The sequence below is a fragment of the Acipenser ruthenus genome, chromosome 2 (genome assembly GCF_902713425.1).
Source record: "Acipenser ruthenus chromosome 2, fAciRut3.2 maternal haplotype, whole genome shotgun sequence".
Classification (NCBI taxonomy): domain Eukaryota; kingdom Metazoa; phylum Chordata; class Actinopteri; order Acipenseriformes; family Acipenseridae; genus Acipenser; species Acipenser ruthenus.
Genome location: NC_081190.1, coordinates 6,975,145 through 6,991,669, shown reverse-complemented (window position 1 = coordinate 6,991,669; position 16,525 = coordinate 6,975,145). Strand labels below are relative to the sequence as shown.

The window sequence follows — 16,525 nt, the reverse complement described above, 5'->3', positions numbered from 1 at the left end:
TATAAAGGGTGGTGATATCTCCCACTCCTTTTGATCTTTTAAAATTAGACCTCCAAGCAGTATTTGGCTCCATTTAGTCACAGTTTCCATCAGCCTTACCCATGTGTGCGCTATTACTGTGGTTGGAACAATGTTTTATAAAGGTATTTTGTTATGCTTGAAAATAACCAATTTCCCTTTTAGCCTCATTGCTATTACTGTTAAATACTGTTAAACTTACAGTCTACACGTCCAATGCCTTCATCGTGTGTGTGTGTGTGTTTAAATATATATATAGATATATATATATATATATATATATATATATATAACTATGTATACCTAGGACAGTTCGTTTTGGCAATGGAGAACCAAATGTGCGAAATCAACAGAAGAGCAAAAATGGGCTGGAATGTCTTTGGAAGATTAAGATTAAGATTGTTCTGAAAGGGAAACTACCCTTATGCCTCAAGAGGAAAGTCTTCTACCTATGCGTGCTGCCAGTGCTAACTTACAGATGCAAAACCTGGACCCTCAATGCAAAAATGACTCGCAAATTACAAATGACTCAGCGGAGTATGGAAAGATGCCTGCTGGGAATAACAAGAAGAGACAGGAAAAGGAAGGCATGGATAAGAGTGCAAACAAAAGTATGCAATGTTATTACAAGAGCGAAAAAACTGAAATGGCAGTGGGCCGGACATGTAGCAAGAAGAACAGACCATCGCTGGACCAAGGAGATACTAGACTGGATCCCAAGAGATATAAAGCGACCAAGAAGACCTCCAGGAAGATGTCAAGATGAAATTAGGAAACACGTCAGACCAACATGGATGAGGGACGCAGCAGAGAGGCTTTTGTGAAAGAATCCTGGGGAGGCCTTCGTCCAGCAGTGGACTGAAAAAGGCTGAAGATGATGGTGATAATGATGATGATATATTAATTTACCCTGAAGGCATTAGAGGTGTAGTAGATGTTATAGCATCTAAAGATCGTCTGCCTCCAGCACTTTTATTACAGTGCATCAGACTTGGCAAATAAAGAGTCAGCTTGAAGGAAACCTTGATGAACTGAAACATTGGTGAAGATTAAAAACAAAGAAATGTATCCCTCCCTGATTCATGCCTTCTACTGTGTTCTGTGTACTCTCTCTTAGTGGCTAGCAGAGGTGTACAGGACTCAGGGACTGATGGTGGCTGCAGTGATGTGCTACAGGCAGAGTCTGCAGATGGCCTCCCAGCAGGGCGATTTCAGTGGGAAGCTGGCCAGTCTGCTGAGGCTGGCTCTTCTGGCACTCGCACCCTGCATGGTAAGAGCACTGTTCTTAAAATACAGGGTTTTTCATTGCAGATTGAGTTCCAGACAGCTAGCCAGTAGAAACCCAACTGTGAATGAGCTTCTGGTCTTTGCAGTACATACACAATCCTATGCATCCCCTGCCTAGAGATGCAGTTTGCAGAAGAACATGTCGAGTTCAGCCGACAGTATAGTCTAGTAGGAAGCTGACGACATTTTCACAAAGGCCTGCTACACGGACATACTGTTACCACCACTACACCAGCAGAGGTAATGTTTTGAAATCTAAAGATAGAAACTGCACAGGCTGCTTTTAGTTTAGACTTTTTAAATAGGACGTTTTTTCCACCCAAAAGAAAATAAATTTTGGTAACAAGGGATTCTGCTCCGTCCAGGTCAGCTATTGGAGATTTAGTGTGCATTGTCATGGGTTCATGTGGGGCCTTCAGGAGAGCAGCAGGTTAGGGTTGTGCAAGGTGATTGAAAAAAACAACCTGTGTTTGTAATTGTGTTGTCATTATTATCATCATTTTATTATTGCTCTTATACTATAGGCAAATGTTTCAAGTAGTGAGTGGAAGGACATGGTCCAGGAAGCAACCAGTGAAGCCCTGAAAATCACATTCTGTCCTCTGGCTGTCCTGCTACAGGCACTGCTGCAGTTCAGCATTAAAATGGGAGCCAGGTACGATGGCATCTACTGTATGGTTTGATTGTATCAGTGCAATGGGAGAAAATGAACTGTACTGCTGTGTAAAAAACATTTTATAACAAGTGTTCATCATAACATAGATCATTCCTTCATCAGTGCTAGGATTAGATGCATTATGTTTCTGTGGTTCATAATGGCCTGTTACTCTGTACAATACAAATGGATGGGTTGTGTGGTTCAGCCCTTTAGGTTGTTTGCTTTACCAAAGCACCTGTTTGTGTTATTTGTATGATTGCTGAATATGCAGTGAAACCTGGCTATTAAGGCCAGTCAAGGGTCCCTAATTGTGAGATGTCCTTAAAGCATGTTTTTTCTAATGTGTTGTAATATAAAAGATTCCAAACCCCTTTTTAGGGAAACTCGTCGACTGTTGGAAAGAGTTGTGTACCAGCCTGGATACCCAGAGACAGTTGCTTCAGTTGCCCGCTGGTATCTCCTCAGACATCTACATGCCAAACATGATGATGAACTCATTGATGTAAGATCCCATCTTGAATTTCCTCATAAAAATAGCATACTTGGTCTAGTTATTGCAAATATTCTTCAGATTTTATTTTTTGTTTTATAATTTGTTTTACAAAATAATATCTGACATCTTCCCTGGTCTGGCCTTCTGCCTGTAACTTCAGTTAAGCACAGTTTTATAACTACTACCTTTTAAAATCATTTTATTGAATGTAACCTGAATGTATAAATTATTGCTCACGAATCGTCGCAGACAATCGAGTTTTTTTAGAAATTTGAAACTTGCTTTATTCTTGTATTTCTTGGTCTAAAATGTCACCTTTTTTCTCCCAATGTCAGGCACTGATGGACCACGCCAGAGCTAATGCAGATTCCAGACTGGAGGAACTACATAAGCAGCTTTGCTCTTCCTCTTAGTTTTAAAGCACCCTTTGGACAGCCTCTCTTGAGGGAAAACAAGTGTTGATGTCAATCGACATGATTTGTCTAGCCTTATGTAATATGGCATGCACTTGAATTAAAAAACAGTTTTTGCTCTTCTTCATATTTAATGTACAGCCAGTCCTGCAATCCTGCATAAAGTTTACAATTCAAATTACCAGAAGCCTAAAATGGAATTGTAGAATTCTTTACAGTGTTTTCAGAGATACACGATTATCCCTTGGGTTCATGCCGCTCTGCATTAAAAGTGATTGCTAATAGGGAAAAGGTTGGCTAGAGCTGTGTAATTCCTCAACAAATCACGTTCACTGCTGGGGTAAAGCAGCACCTGTTCATATGATGAGAATCCTGTCTGGATTTCATTTCTATCATAGTGTATACAGTAAGTATGTGGCTGTTGCATGGGGCTTTCTTTCAGCAGTTAAAATCTTCTTTTGGAAACAATTGATGAAACGGGGGTTCACTAGGTCTGCAAGGTATATATCAGCATGTGTAAATACATCTGTATTGCACATGTGTTGATACAGATGGCAACATGAGCTTTGTGGAAATGTTTGAGCTTTGAAAAGGATGTCCTCAATGTTTTAAAATTGTCACTGTATATGAATTCATTGCCAAAACAATAACCAGTTAATAAATCAAACAGGATAAATCTTGGGGAACATGTGTTTTATTGTAGTTTTTACATGCATTTTATATAAAATAACACTTTACTACTGTACAATGTTTTAAAGTTTTACAGAACAAATGGATCAATAACAAGATTATCAAACCTCTTTTTATGGTATCAAAAATAATTAAAATAACACAAAATACCCAAAGAGTGGGGAAGCAGAAAAGAGAGCTGCTGTTTATACTGTGGTTGCAGTTCAATAAACCAAGCTATTTAAATTGGTTAGCTTTACTGTTTAATAATTTGTATTTAACTATATATTTTAAATCTATAGTTTAGAGTGCTGGAACATTTTCTCTCCAGTCATAGAGCAGCTGGAAAGCTTACTCGTGTACTGCTGTCCACTGAGGGGGGAAGTTAAGCCCACCAAACTTATTTTGCATGGGACCTGAGCTGGATTCAGCCTTCCAGAGGTGAAACTAGCACTGGAGCCCATTGCTCCACCTGGGCCCCGACCCATACAGTAATACAATCGGTGAATTTGGGAAAATAGCATGATTTAAGAGATTTAAAAAAAGAGCACACACACAAATGATTGGAACAGGCAATATACAATTCTACCAGTTTAGGCTTTCACTTGTTCAATTTCAAGATGTCAAGTCAGACGTCTTTCAGTTCAACCATCTTCCTCCTGATCTGCTTGATGTCATTCTGGACCTTCTCTTTCTGCATCCTGTTGTTGGTCTCGTTTATCTGCCGCAGGGAGCTGATAGCGTCATGGATCGATTGGAAGCCTGTTAAATTAATGGGGACACTTTTAAATGCTGTGTATTGGTTCCTTGGAATCCGTTAGCATAGGTAATTACTTTTTGTAATGGATCGCTGTAATAAGCATTTGCCTTAAGAGAAATTCTGGCCAGGGATTCAAAAGATTGATGATCCTGTATCTGCAACATGTTTTATTATAAAATTGGGGTTTCCAGACAGGCCGACGATTACTTCCAGCACAGTTTAGCATGCAGAAGTGTTGGCTTTTAAGAAGCTTCCCCTTAGTTTTGATAATGTCTTTGTATTATAAGATGTAGGATCTGTCTCAGATAGCTGTCGGGGGAGTTGTTATACTTTCCTCACGTGGTGCTGCAAAGATATTTTAGTATCTGAAAAGTGTTTTAAGCACAGTACTGTCATTGGAAATCCGGGTTTGCCTGTTGTGTAAATCTTCAAAATGTCCACAGTATGTTTTTTAAAATTTTATTTAATCAATGCCTGTGGAAGCTTTAAAATGACGTGCAACAAGATTCCAGGTCAAGCCCCTCAGGTTATAAAGGGCCCGATGGGGGTCTCCGAATGGCTCTCCTGGTAAAAGCACTGCCGTGCAGCGTGCAGGGTGAGTCATACAACCAGAGATCGCAAGTTTGAATCCTGGTTGTGCGAGGCAGCTGGTCCTCGCTGGCAATTGGCTCGTGGGATCGGAGGACGCCCACTGAGCCTCGGGTCCCTGAGCTGTGGGAAATCGCCGCGGTGAAGGAGAAACAATAATAATAATTGGGCATTCCAAATTGGGAGAAAATTGGGGGTAAAATAATTGGAGATTCTAAATTTATAAATAAATAAATAAAAATAAAGGGCCCTATAGCCGACACCACAAACGTTTACTATCATGGGCACCATTTCTCTCAAGGAATATTTCAATCGTCAACATCTTGACATTTTGGTTAAGATTTTTCTTGTGTTTTTTTTTTCACAGAAGCAGTGCAAATTGACTACTGACTTTCCCAATGCATGCTATTATTCCCCATGTACTGTAAAAGGTGCTCACCTGATCTGTATTCGCTCTTCATGAGCTCAAGCTCCTCCCAGATCCTCTTCTCTGCTCTCCCAATCCTCGCGGTGAGCTTGTCTTCTGTGTACTTCGCTCTGTTCGCTCTGATTTCAAGTTCCTGCCTCTCTTCACATTTTTCCAGTCTGACGGTTAGGAGGTTCATGCTGTCTTGCATTTTCTTCTCTGTCATTTCCTAGAAAGATTAACAAATCTAATCCAAAATGTAAATGCCTTGAATATATTTACAGTGAGGGTGAAGCCTGATGGTTAGTAATGAGAACTGGGATCTGGGGGGTCCTGGGTTGAGATCTGATCCAGACTCTCACTCACTGTGGCCATACCTTTTTTAAAGTATAGCTACAGTATGGTGGTGTGAAATTATGTAATTCAGGCCTGGGTGTCCGTAGAAATAAAGATGATGATTATTATTATTATTATTATTATTATTATTATTATTATTATTATTATTATTATTATTATTATAAGTTTAGTACTGTATATCCTGGTAATTGACTCTGGAGTAAAGGGCTTTTAAAATCCACCCCAATGCCTGCTTGTCTGCAGTCAGTGCTCAGTGGCTCACCGCTCTTTCCTGCAGCAGTGACTGGAGCTGCTCCGTGCCCTGAGTCTGGACCTGCTGGGATCGGCTCAGCTGCACTTCAGCCCACTTCCGCTGGCTGTGAATCTGCTCCCGGAGATCAGCCAGAGCACCTAGGGTCCTGCAACAAGAAAGGAGAATGAAAAATCCTGAGCGGATACAGGACTGTACTTCTGCTGGCTCTGCCTTGAAGCCACTGTAAACGAGATGGTTTGTTTAAACAGGGTTTGTTCAAGTGAAACGTGCCCTGGGGTTGGGTTATGAACACTGCATGTTAAAGTGTACCAGGACATGTGGCTAGTTCTTTCAGGATAAAGGTCAGGATTTTTCAGGCTGTGAAAGCTTGTGTCCTTACCCTGCTTCAGAGGGTGCATCCGAGCACATGTGTGCTGTAGGCATCTGGATACTTGTATGTTAAATGAGCATACAGCCTATCATAGACAATTAGGAATAAAAAGCATATAAAGCCCCTACAAAATAGGAGAAGTTACAACACAGGATCATACATCATGTAAAATGGAGGTTAATAGCAATGTGGCCAATGTAATTTATTTTTATTTTCAATAATAATAATTCATCCTTTGCAAGTGCAAAAAATAAAGACCTACTTTACATCTAGCAGCTGAACTTCATGGAGTTGATCCCCTCGAGCTGCTCTTAAGTTTGAGTTCTGTTCAGATAGGGATGTTTCCATTTTCCCCAGCAACTGCGTTATCTAGGGAAGAAATACACAGAGTTTCATTTGAGTTTCATCTTCACCTTCTAGCCAATGTGTGCTCCATGGTACCAAGTAAATACAATTAATATCAAAGCAAAATCTGCTTTAATATCAAAGCAAAATCTGCTTTAAGCAAATGAGAACTGTCATTATAGCACAGAGCCCCAAGTTGTACGTTGTAATTAAATGAAGAGTTTGTCGCAGGGTATATGGACCCCCGCCCCAATGGGGAATAGTAAGTAATCCAGAAATCTAGTTTTTGTAAAACAAGGTCACTTTCCAGACCATATTATCTCAGTATTTATTAAATAAGACGTATTTGTATCAGTCTGGAAGACTGTACTGCATAAAATTGAAATGTATTTTAAAAACATTATTTAAAAAACAAAACCGCGAATAACTGCGAGAACTACAGAAAGAGCTTGCCAGCGAGTTCTAGAATGGAATCTCTTTCTAATGGAGCTTCCAGGTTGATGGGTGGGAGTTCTGAGGGTTTTCCTGTAAAATTAATCCTGCACTGCATTTCTTCCTTTTCAAGGAATCTATCACTTTCTGATAACCCTCTACGAAAGGGACCGAAAAATGTATCGGAATCACTAAACAAAGATCAAAATATTTATCACTGAAGGGAAATTCATTATGCATGAGCAGTCTGTAGCTGTGAATTAGAGTTAGTATTGGGGGTCTATGATTCTCTCAATAAAGTTTCATTACAGGTGGAGTCCAGTGAATATTAACGGTTTCAGTGCCACATTGTTTTTAACCTCTGGATTTGTCAATGGTGCCATATTTTTTTACATTTGACTTCATGTTTACACACCATGTGATCTGAAATGACTTGGTCCTTAGAGAAGCCTATGCTAAGGGTTTTGTCATATCCCATCTCCAGTTTTAACCTTTCAAGTGCTGTGTGATTATTACATGATCATGAGGATATGCGTGTGCTGGTTTCAACACCTTACAGACACCGTACGTTTCTTCACCTGTACTGAGATGGTGATTATAAGCAAAGTGTTCAAACATTACTTATTTACTATTGAACATCTGATCAAGATATATACGTACAGCTACGGCCAACAGTTTAGCATCACCTAGAATTTTAGGATTGAGACATAATAATAAAAAAATATATACATGATCATAATTTAGATCTTTTATTTAACATCCTGTAATCAAAAGAACTACACAATGATATTGCAGAAGTCTACCGGAAGCCATAATAGTAGTACAGTATTTCATGTATAGATTGTGTAGCTGTTACACGTGTGAATGATGTGATGTCAGTACACCGCTTTATCCAATGCAAGCTATCCCACTAGAGCAGGGCCACAAGATGTGCTTGAAATCAATACATGATTGACAGTTTTTTGCAACTTAACCTCCACTTTAAAATGCTCAGGCTATTGTTTGTACAGTGACTGCCCAGGACTGCAATGCACTGATCGCCATGCCAATGCTTATTAAATAGGATCAGCTCTGCTCACCTTCAGTTCAAGGTCTTTGATGTGCATTTCCAAGGCTGACTTCACATCATGGGTTTCTTTCTGTAGTTTCTGGATCTCATGGCTGGAAGAACTCACATCTCCAGACAGTTTGGAGATGCTGGCATCGCATCTACAATAGTACAAAAAAAATAAAAAAGTATTATATGAATACTGTACACCCCCCCGCCCGTTTCATGCATCGGCAATTCATTTGAACTAACTGTGCCTTTTCTATTAAATCTCTAACTTGAATGAATAAGCGATCTACACTTGAAAGATATAAACCAAAGTGTACACAGGAAAAGCATTGCTTTACCTTCACTATATTATAACTTAATACCGATTGTATATATATATATTTTTTTTATGAATTCATCAATCTGAAGAAAGAGAATAGATCTTATGAGCACCATAGTGTATCCAGATCATGTTCCCTCCTGAAACATTGCTTGCTTAATGTTCCCCACAATATCCTCTCATTTCACACGGAGCACCAACATTGTTGCCGGAGGGAGTGGGAGCTGGATACACACTATGAGGCACTTTCAGTAGATTCTACATTTTCAACTGGGAAGTCAGAGTTCTGTGTCAAGTAAGCTGAAACAAACAAAAAAAACTTTAGATTGTAGCTTATAGGTCCATGTTTAAAAAGTAAAGTAAAACCATAGGCTGATCTTAGGATTTAAATTGAATTATAACGCTGCTGTCTATTTAACAAAACAAACATCTTTGACTGATCAAAGTTTTTGTTATTGGGTCTTAAAAGCCTCTATACAGATATCTGTGGCATCATTGTATTTGAATCCTAGGAAGAGGCTGAATAAATCAGAGTGCATGCCTATTGCAGGTATGACGCACAACAGGACACACCACATATACATGTTCCCAGAGTGCCAGCGCTACTATTATTCCCTCTGGGACTGGTACCTGGCCACTCTTCCCCGCAGGTCTCCAATCCCAGCCAGGTGCTTGTGATCCAGACTCTGAACTGCCAAGCTTGTTCCTGAAGAAACTCCATCCCGCTGGAGGATCTGTCCTTCCAAGACCTGAAGTGGATCAAACCAAAAAAAAATATTATATATATATATTGTACTGAATGTTGAATGAAAAAATGTTGAAGTAGTAATACTAGGATAAACGTATCCAGTTCTGGAATAAATGTTTCGACTAGTCTTTTCCAATATCTTCAAATATATATTTCTTTCAATACACATAAGGAACTTGAAAAGGTAGTTTTTAAACAAATTAATAGTTTCCTTGATAATAATAACATCTTTGAGAAATTTCAATCAGCATTGAGACTGCATTGGTCAAAGTGGTGAATGATCTACGTATGAGTGAAGACCCAAATTGTTTATCTGTACTGATCCTTTTAGACCTGAGTGCTGCTTTAGATACCATGGATCATGAGATTTTAATTCATCGTCTTAGAGAATGGGTGGGCCTTTCTGGTACTGTTCTAAATTGGTTCAAATCATATTTATCAAATAGACAATATTGCTTTAGTAGAATCTACATCTGGATTAGCCAATATTACATGTGGTGTCCCGCAGGGCTCCATTCTTGGTCCCATGTTATTCTCTTTATATATGATTCCACTTGGGGAGATTTTTCACAGCTATGCAGATGATGTACAGATTTATATATCTGTTAATCCAGGTGACACTGTGGCGCTCCAGGATGTGCCCTATAGTCTGGACGTTGTGAGTTCGAGCACCGCCCGGGGGGAGGGAGGGTTAGGTCGGCCAGGGTGTCCTCGGCTCACCGCGCACCAGCGACTCCTGTGGTCTGGCCGTGTGCCTGCGAGCTTGCCTGTAAGCTGCCTGAGAGCTGCGCTGTCCTCCGACGCTGTAGCTCTTGGGTGGCTGTATGGTGAGTCCGCAGTGTGAAAAAAAAGCAGTCGGCTGACGGCAGATGACAGCTATCAATGTCTTATTCAAGTGTCTTGCTGATATTAGAAGCTGGATGTCACCAAATTTTTTACAGTTAAATCAGGATAAGACCGAAGTCCTACGTTTAGGCTCTAAGCAACATATGGAGTCGACAAACATTGATTTAGGTTTGTTAAACTCAGATGTAAAATCTGAGGTGAGAAACCTGGGTGTTCTTTCTATCATTTGAGGAATATTGCTAAAGTTAGATCTTTTTTGTCCTTGGATGATGCTGAGAAATTAGTACATGCTTTTATTTTTTCTAGATTAGATTACTGAAATGCTTTATTTTCTGGACTTTCATGCCATGCTCTATCACGCCTGCAGCTTGTGCAAAATGCAGCTGCTAGAATGCTAACGAGAACAAAAAAAAAGGGCTCACATTACTCCTGTTTTGGCATAATTGCATTGGTTTCCTGTGCGTTATAGGATTGATTTTAAAGTTTTATTACTAGTATTTAAAGTATTGAATGGATTAGCTCCAGACTACTTGAATGACATGCTAATTCCATACCAGCCGGAACACATTCTTAGATCCAGAACGCATTCTTAGATCTGCTGATGCTGGCCTCCTGTGTATTCCGAGGGTGAATCGTAAAAGGATGGGAGAGGCAGCTTTTTGTTTTAATGCTCCCACACTCTGGAACTCTATATCGTCTTTTACTAGAGATTCACCCTCAATTGTTATTTTTAAATCTCGATTAAAAACATATTTTTATAATATTGCTTTTTCTTAATATTAACATGTTTTAGTTTGAGTTTTGTTGTTACTTCTGCTTTTAATAATTGTACTTTTTGTACAATTGCATATGAATTGTGCCATATAAAAAAATATTTATTATTATTATTATAATACATTCAGTCCTTATGCAAGTCATGGTCAGGGCTTTGAGATACGATCAAGAGAGCTTACTGTAATCAGTCCATTGATGGGAAAGGGTTACCTGTGTTCCCTTTTTTGTTTTTATTTGGCAAGGCAGGGGGTTGCAAGCTAACAACAGAAAATGAACTTGACTTTACAGCACAAGACTGAACACAATGGATGTGCATCTGTCCTCTCCCACTAAAAGCTGTACCGGTAACCCTTTAACAAAACCCTTTCATCTTTCAACAGCTCTAGTATCATTTTCCCATCTTTCCAGCTATAATGGTATATATATATATATATATATATATATATATATATATATATATATATATATATATATATATATATAATCTAACAATTATGATGTCTGATTTGGGTTGTGATATATGTGTTTTTCCCTTCTTTGACCCAGAGAAAAATATGTCTTCTTTGTGTGATCCAGAAGGATGTTGGTAATTTCAATGGAATCGTCCAATGGTCTTGGTGCTAGATGAAGCCTCTGTAAGCAGTTATTGGTTAAATATTTCATTTTCAGTAGCTAGACCCACATCCCAAGGGGGGAGGTAGAGAAGTCATGATCTTCTCTACCACCAAGTGGAAATCCTGCTTATGACGAAACGAGAACAGAAATTTCCAGCAAAATGCAGGTTAATGATCCTGAAGTTCTAACAGATGAAAGATATATATGTATGTCTGCACATAATGCAGTTTCAGCCCCAGTCCCTGATTCTTTCCAGGTCACTGGTTACCATGTGTATCTTTACCTCAATGTCTGCGCTGAGCTGCTTGACAATGTTGGTGATGGTCTGGATGTGGTTCTCCAGCAGTGTTCTCGCGGCAGTCTCTGCCTGGTAGGTGCCCTGGGTCCCCCGCAGGTTGGTGATGATGTCTTCCTTGATCCGAAAGGCCTGCTCCAGCAGCGCCGCTGTCGTCCGCTCCTGATTGGACAGCCGGTCCTCCAGGAAGTTCATTCTGCTCCCAGAGATCTTAGGAAACAAGACTTGTCCCCTGACCGGGGAGAAAGAAAGCCAGAAAATCTGCTCTGTTAATCAGAAGCCCCAATGCTTGTTCCTCATTTATATGTGCTATTATAAGAAATATATATAAAAAAGTAAAATAAACTAAAAGATCATTCTTAATTAGGTTAGTGCAGTAATATATATTTATGTGTTCCATTACAGAGATTCCTATCTGTAGACAGAATGTTTAAAATCTATATAAACACGTAAGGGGGAAATGGCAAAAATTCAATTTTTTTCCATTAAATTTCAATTTTTTAAAAACATCTTTCCAAACTGCACATTTGAGGCCAGACTGCTATTAAATATCATTAAAAAAAAATAAACGGCAATTCTTAATAATGTTAGTGCAAGATATCCATAAAACCAGTTTCCACAGCAATGCAGCAGTTCACAATACAGAGCTGTACTTTTACCAGATAGATGGGTTTGCTGTTTACCAGTATACAGGAAATATAGTGTGAACAATCCTGTATCTATGGCATATTAGGAGACTGAGTGCTGGGAGGTAAACCAGAGAAGCCGCATGTCTGACTGTGTAGTACACCTGATACAGTATCTGTCACTTAAAAAACGAAATATTAAGAATGTTATTAATTGCTTATTCTTTGTCATTTTTAAATTACTCTCTTTAATTACTGTGTTTGATGTAAATCCTGGCTGCGTTGTTTTTTGTGAAACTACAATGTGTACCATAGGTTATGAGAGATCAAAGCAAACAGCAGACAAAAGCATTGTTTGAATATTTTGTTTCTTTCATTTACTTTGTTGTAAAGTGACCTTTAAAGACTGCTGTTCTGTATCAAACTTACACAAACGGAATTGCTTTCAATTAGTGTAATTGACAATTGATTTCATTGCCTGGTAGACTCTTGATTTACTCACTTCTAGAAATGGGTTTAATTATTGAATTGGCTGCATATCTTGGCTCAATAACTGTTCAATGAATCCTGACTGCCACAACTCTGTATATCCACATCCGTTTGTAACTCTTCCAACTCAGGGAAGGCTTTTGTCAAAACTGAAGTCAAAATCCTTTTAGAATATATGACCAGTTTGCTTCTGTGTCGCATTAATCCTGCTGGAAGAGAACTGAATTCCACAAACATCCACAGTTTATTTGAATGTTGAAATGTCAGTGTTTGTGTTTTGTAGTCCAGAGCAAAGGGAGGCTGCTAATGACATGTTGTCTGTCACTTCTCAGCAATGTATAACATGGTGGTCCAGTGGTTAAAGAAAGGGGCACGAACTACCCTCATGGTTTGAAGGCAAACGTCCTGCCATTCAACTAAAGAGCAAGCTCTCTAGCAGAGAGGCAAGTACATCATCAGCCGCTTGGAAGAGACCCATTACAAGTGCAATGCTTGATTGGGAGTCAAAATGGTGCTAAACTTAACAAAAGACATTATAGAGGAAAGTGTCTCATATTTGTTTATTCCACCAGTGTGATTCTCTGGGACACTTTCTTACCAGCATTTGAAAGTGTTTTGGAACCAAGCTAAGTTCTGACTTCAAGCCTCAACATGAATATCATTAGTACCGGTAGTTATAAATGGCTTACTTGTCAGGGTACGGCTGATATAACTGCACTGTGGTCTCTCTTTCTTATGAACCTTCCAAAGCAGCAGCCACACTGAAACACAAGTTAACACATACTCTCTGTGGTGCTTTCTAGATATTAAGTGCAGCAGCACTCCTGTTAACCATTAAATAAGTAGTGTTTATTTCTTTTTATGATGTTTATGATCATTCTGATTTTTTTTTAACTTTTTAATACTGTAATTACATACTTTGTAAAGATGATTTTATCTGAGTTCAGGAGCTGCTCCTTATTTCTAGTGGCTTGCCACAAACATAATGTTAGACAAAGTTTTTCAGATACTAAATACTAGATAGTGCTGGCTCTTACCTTAATAATGACACTTTGATTGATCTAGCCTGGGTTACATATGTGTATGGCAGGCAACTATAACTGAAAAGCTAATACTAAACTCTTCCTTAGCACCTTAAATTAGAAAATAACAACTCTGAATGATTGTGAACAACATAAAAAGGTAGAGACCCCAAATAATATAATTGATAGTAACTATAAAGTGACTTTGAGATGTGCTAACAACCTAGGGGGAGCCTTGAAATCATCTAAATTAACAGCAATATACCAGCTGATCATTTGAATAGGGTTCAGATTAGATGATTAACAACGAGGTTCAAATATCAGTCTAAATGTCTGGGTCTTGCAGCCCCACTTTTCATCTTAAATGATTCCGCACAGACAAACAAATACCAAACACAGTACAGCACGCTTAATATCACTCCTGTTAATGTCACTGTCCCATCACCAAACTGCATTATAAAATGTGTATGATAAAAGCTTGTATGTTTTAAAATGGTTCAAATGTGTTGTACTGGGAAGCAAACTGTACAGACTGAACAGATTTTTATTACAGGACACAATTAAGCAATGCAATACCTAGCGCTATATTTCCTATTTGGTGATATCAACCCTGTGTTGTTCTGCTCCTTTTGCCATGTTGTTGTGAAACTCCTGAGAAAGTCAACTATGCTTATTGTCACCTTGTATGCTCAGGCCCTTTGAAGTGAAGAGTGCCATCATTTAGAGTAGAAAATTAGTTTTATAAGATTCAGTTAGAAAGAGGCTGAGTAATATGGTACAAGTCTATCGCCTCAAACTAATTCAAGAAATGTGTTTTATTGGGTAGGGATTTCTTTGAGAAGAAATACAATTTGACTGGAAGGAAACCTACAGTACATGTACTGTATCCCTGCTGTCACATTACGAAGAAAAAAAACACATTTTGTAACAATGAAAAGCAAATTCCTCTTTTTTTACCATTTACTGGACCAACAAAATGCATATTCATCAGCAATTCACTGTTCCTACACCTTCCAGCCTCTTGCAGTTGTAAAAACACACACTGCCCTGTCACCTGTCACCTGGAGAAGCAGCATTTGCATTCTCAACACCTATAATCCTATAAAACAAAGTTCTAAATGCACAACTAGAAAAAAGAAAAGAGAAACAGGTAGATGCAAATTCCAGCAGCTTCTGTTTATGAGACTCGGAAATTGTATTTCAATATGTAAAATATGAACTCACCAGAAGCCTGTTCACTGCTGATACCTTGAACTCGTACTCTCACCTGGATACCTGTATCTCAGGTAAGCACAGCACACATCTCACCTGGATACCTGTATCTCAGGTAAACACACAGCACGCACCAGCAAGCTACACGCCAGGCTGGACTTTGTGTACACTCATTTTACTCTCAAAACACACAGATTGACTTTCACTGAAGCAGATAGAAAGATAAATCATCATATCAGCCTGCTGTTCCTCTGAAGCAGAGAAAACAAACATGTGTGAATACGTCTGTTCAGAAATACATCTGATACACTTCCAGTGGCACATGAAGCTTGTACATTATATCAGACAAAACCCAGTCAGGCCTCAAAATGTACACTTACATCAAATGAAGCACACTCCCCAGTGCATCGGTGAGCCTTTGGGTTTTTTCTAGGAGTTTCTGTTGACACTTGTCGCCATGGTAACTCCTATCTAGAGAAGGTGTGGTTATGTAAAGCGTGAGCTAAACAAGGAGGACATGCAGCCTTGTTAATCTCCAGACACATTCCTTTGATATACGAGCGGGGTTAGACAATTAGGCAGCAATGTTTGAACATGCTAATCACAGAGGCCACAGTTAAACACTACCAACATTCAAGATTCTCATTCCAGATTCCAATCTGTTGCCAGAAATATTATGTTGACATGCATGCTAGCTAGCACCTCTAACTATCACTCAATAGAAATGCTAAAGAAATACTGGTATTTCTAAGTGCATGCGCTAGCTAGATTCAATGAATGGTTTCTAATCGCATTCCTTATAATGCCAACTGATTCATCTACCTCATCAAAAAGAATCTACAGTACTGGTATTTTATTTCGAAACTTAATATGCTAAATGAATGCTTCTTTCAGAATAATCCAAATGCTACATACAAGTATAAAGCATTGTAGAAAGAATGCATTCTGAATACAAAAAACAGATTCATCATGGTGCAATTAAACGGTACCCCGCAGTAGTGTTTGCTAGTGTACTTGTTATATATTATACCTTAGGAATTTTTCTCATAGAATGTATTTTGAGAGCTGATAGCTTGGTTTTTTAATCTGTGGCTTGCATAATGAGAAGCAGGGTCAGAAAACCTTTTCACAGAACAGGCGCAAGGGCTGAGAGGAGTAAGCCCTGAGACTTGAAATAGGAATGATGTGCTTGTGACTTTAAGAAGGTGACATGCTTGTGACTTTAAGAAGGTGACATGCTTTCCCCTTGGCTCATGGAGGTTAGGGAGCAAGCGTTGCTTCCCCCCCAAGGGGAAAATGAACATTAGAATAGAGGATACATTTGAGAAGACTAGAAGTTGCCCTGATTAACAAGGAATGCCTACGCTTCGGGAGAACGGCACGGACAGACCTCTGAGACAGAGCCATGTGGGGCGACAGGAATTCTGAAAGAGAGAAGGAAATGAACATGCAAAGAGGCCCGAGAGGAGCACT

The 16,525-nt window shown here is 39.0% G+C and overlaps 2 protein-coding genes across 6 annotated transcripts in view; one reads left to right on the top strand and one right to left on the bottom strand.

Annotated features, from left to right (window-relative positions):
• LOC117404091 (superkiller complex protein 3-like) overlaps window positions 1-3,547 on the top strand; it is a 54,909-nt gene extending 51,362 nt beyond the window's left edge. For all 5 annotated transcript variants that reach the window (XM_058987604.1, XM_058987590.1, XM_058987598.1 and 2 more), the window contains 4 exons: window positions 1,136-1,288; window positions 1,830-1,960; window positions 2,342-2,465; window positions 2,792-3,547. In XM_058987604.1, coding sequence (XP_058843587.1) covers window positions 1,136-1,288; window positions 1,830-1,960; window positions 2,342-2,465; window positions 2,792-2,869 — 486 coding nt within the window. In that variant the 3' untranslated portion in view covers window positions 2,870-3,547. The remainder of the gene's footprint in view (window positions 1-1,135; window positions 1,289-1,829; window positions 1,961-2,341; window positions 2,466-2,791) is intronic.
• Window positions 3,548-3,698: 151 nt separating this feature from the next.
• Window positions 3,699-15,546, bottom strand: LOC117403867 (protein FAM81B-like). Its single transcript, XM_058987641.1, has 8 exons — window positions 15,433-15,546; window positions 11,692-11,935; window positions 9,056-9,174; window positions 8,129-8,258; window positions 6,535-6,641; window positions 5,912-6,047; window positions 5,326-5,521; window positions 3,699-4,300 (listed from the first exon to the last, which is right to left on the bottom strand). Coding segments are annotated over exons 1-8 (1,068 nt in total). The 5' UTR covers window positions 15,435-15,546; the 3' UTR covers window positions 3,699-4,166.
• Window positions 15,547-16,525: the final 979 nt, after the last annotated feature.